The sequence below is a fragment of the Rhincodon typus genome, chromosome 44 (assembly GCF_021869965.1).
Source record: "Rhincodon typus isolate 14 chromosome 44, sRhiTyp1.1, whole genome shotgun sequence".
In the NCBI taxonomy this organism is placed as follows: Eukaryota; Metazoa; Chordata; class Chondrichthyes; order Orectolobiformes; family Rhincodontidae; genus Rhincodon; species Rhincodon typus.
This window is the reverse complement of record NC_063375.1, coordinates 1,284,092-1,285,210: the sequence shown is the minus strand read 5'-3', so window position 1 is coordinate 1,285,210 and position 1,119 is coordinate 1,284,092. Positions and strand designations below refer to the sequence as shown.

Sequence of the window (1,119 nt, the reverse complement as noted above, 5' to 3'; positions counted from 1 at the left end):
TTTACACAGGGGTTGGTTCGTGTGTGGAATGAACTTCCAGAGGAAGCGGTGGACGTGGGTACAGTTACAACGTTCAAAAGACGTTTGGATAAGTACGTGGAGGGGGAAAGGTTTGGGAGGGATATGGGCCAGGGGCAGGCAGGTGGGGGACTAGTTCAGTTTGGGATTAGGGTCAGCACGGACCGGTTGGGCCGAAGGGTCTGCTTTTCCGTGTCCTATGACTCTGCGACAATATCCTGTGTAGCGTTTCTTAAACGAACACAGCTCTTAAAGCAATCGGAACGCAAGCGTCTTCCCTCATCCGGAAAATCCCCTTCAGAAACACGCCTGGCTCCAGTTCACCTCCCACTCTCCGATCAACTTTGGCCCAATCTCGGGACAGACCCGACAGGCAAAACTGAAGGGTCTGATCCCACCAGCCGCCTCGTCCGAAGCTTGGGCCTGAAACCCGAAGCTGCGCCCTGTACTCCAGGCGCGGGGTGGGGTGTGGGGGCGTCTCACCACGATGTGGCCTTCGGAATTCCGGGAGCCGGGCTATCTCGGTCGGGAATCGGGAGCCGCGAGACTGAGTCGGTCGGTAAACTTTTCCGCGACTTCCACGTGCTCTGGGAGATGGTGGCCGGCCTGGGATCTTGCTGTGCGCCAGGCCGGGACCTCCCCCCACACTCCCCCCCACCCCAACCCACTGCAAATGTCTCTACTACCCACCCTCAGCATCTTTTACAGGATGAGTGGAAACTCACAGACTTGACCCTCACCCCCTACTCCCGGCTGCCCCCCAACCCCAGCAAACTTTCATCGTGGGATCTTTCTGTGCGGGAGGACTTGACTCTTACCAGGCACAGCAGTGGCGTGATGAAACTCCAGCACCATTTCATCCAGGGCCAAGGATGATACTGTACCATGCAAGCGATATCATCCATGAAGCGGTCTGCCCCTGGAGAGGGAGGGGGGTGCCAGGCGGAGAGGAGAGGGTTAAAACGCCAATGAAACACCCCCCCCCCCCTTGCCCTTGAGGGGAAGGAGGAGCAGACCCAGCGCACCCCCCCCCCCCCCCCCCGCCCCCCCACCCCCCCTCCCCGAGTCGCGACCTCTGCCCCACTCTCCTGTCCGTTCCTC

General features: G+C 59.9%; 1 protein-coding gene across 3 annotated transcripts in view; it reads right to left on the bottom strand.

Moving 5' to 3' along the window:
- slc6a8 (solute carrier family 6 member 8) overlaps window positions 1-1,119 on the bottom strand; it is a 15,724-nt gene that overhangs the window by 3,629 nt on the left and 10,976 nt on the right. For all 3 annotated transcript variants that reach the window (XM_048619868.1, XM_048619869.1, XM_048619870.1), the window contains exon 10: window positions 837-937. In XM_048619868.1, the coding sequence (XP_048475825.1) occupies window positions 837-937 (101 nt within the window). The remainder of the gene's footprint in view (window positions 1-836; window positions 938-1,119) is intronic.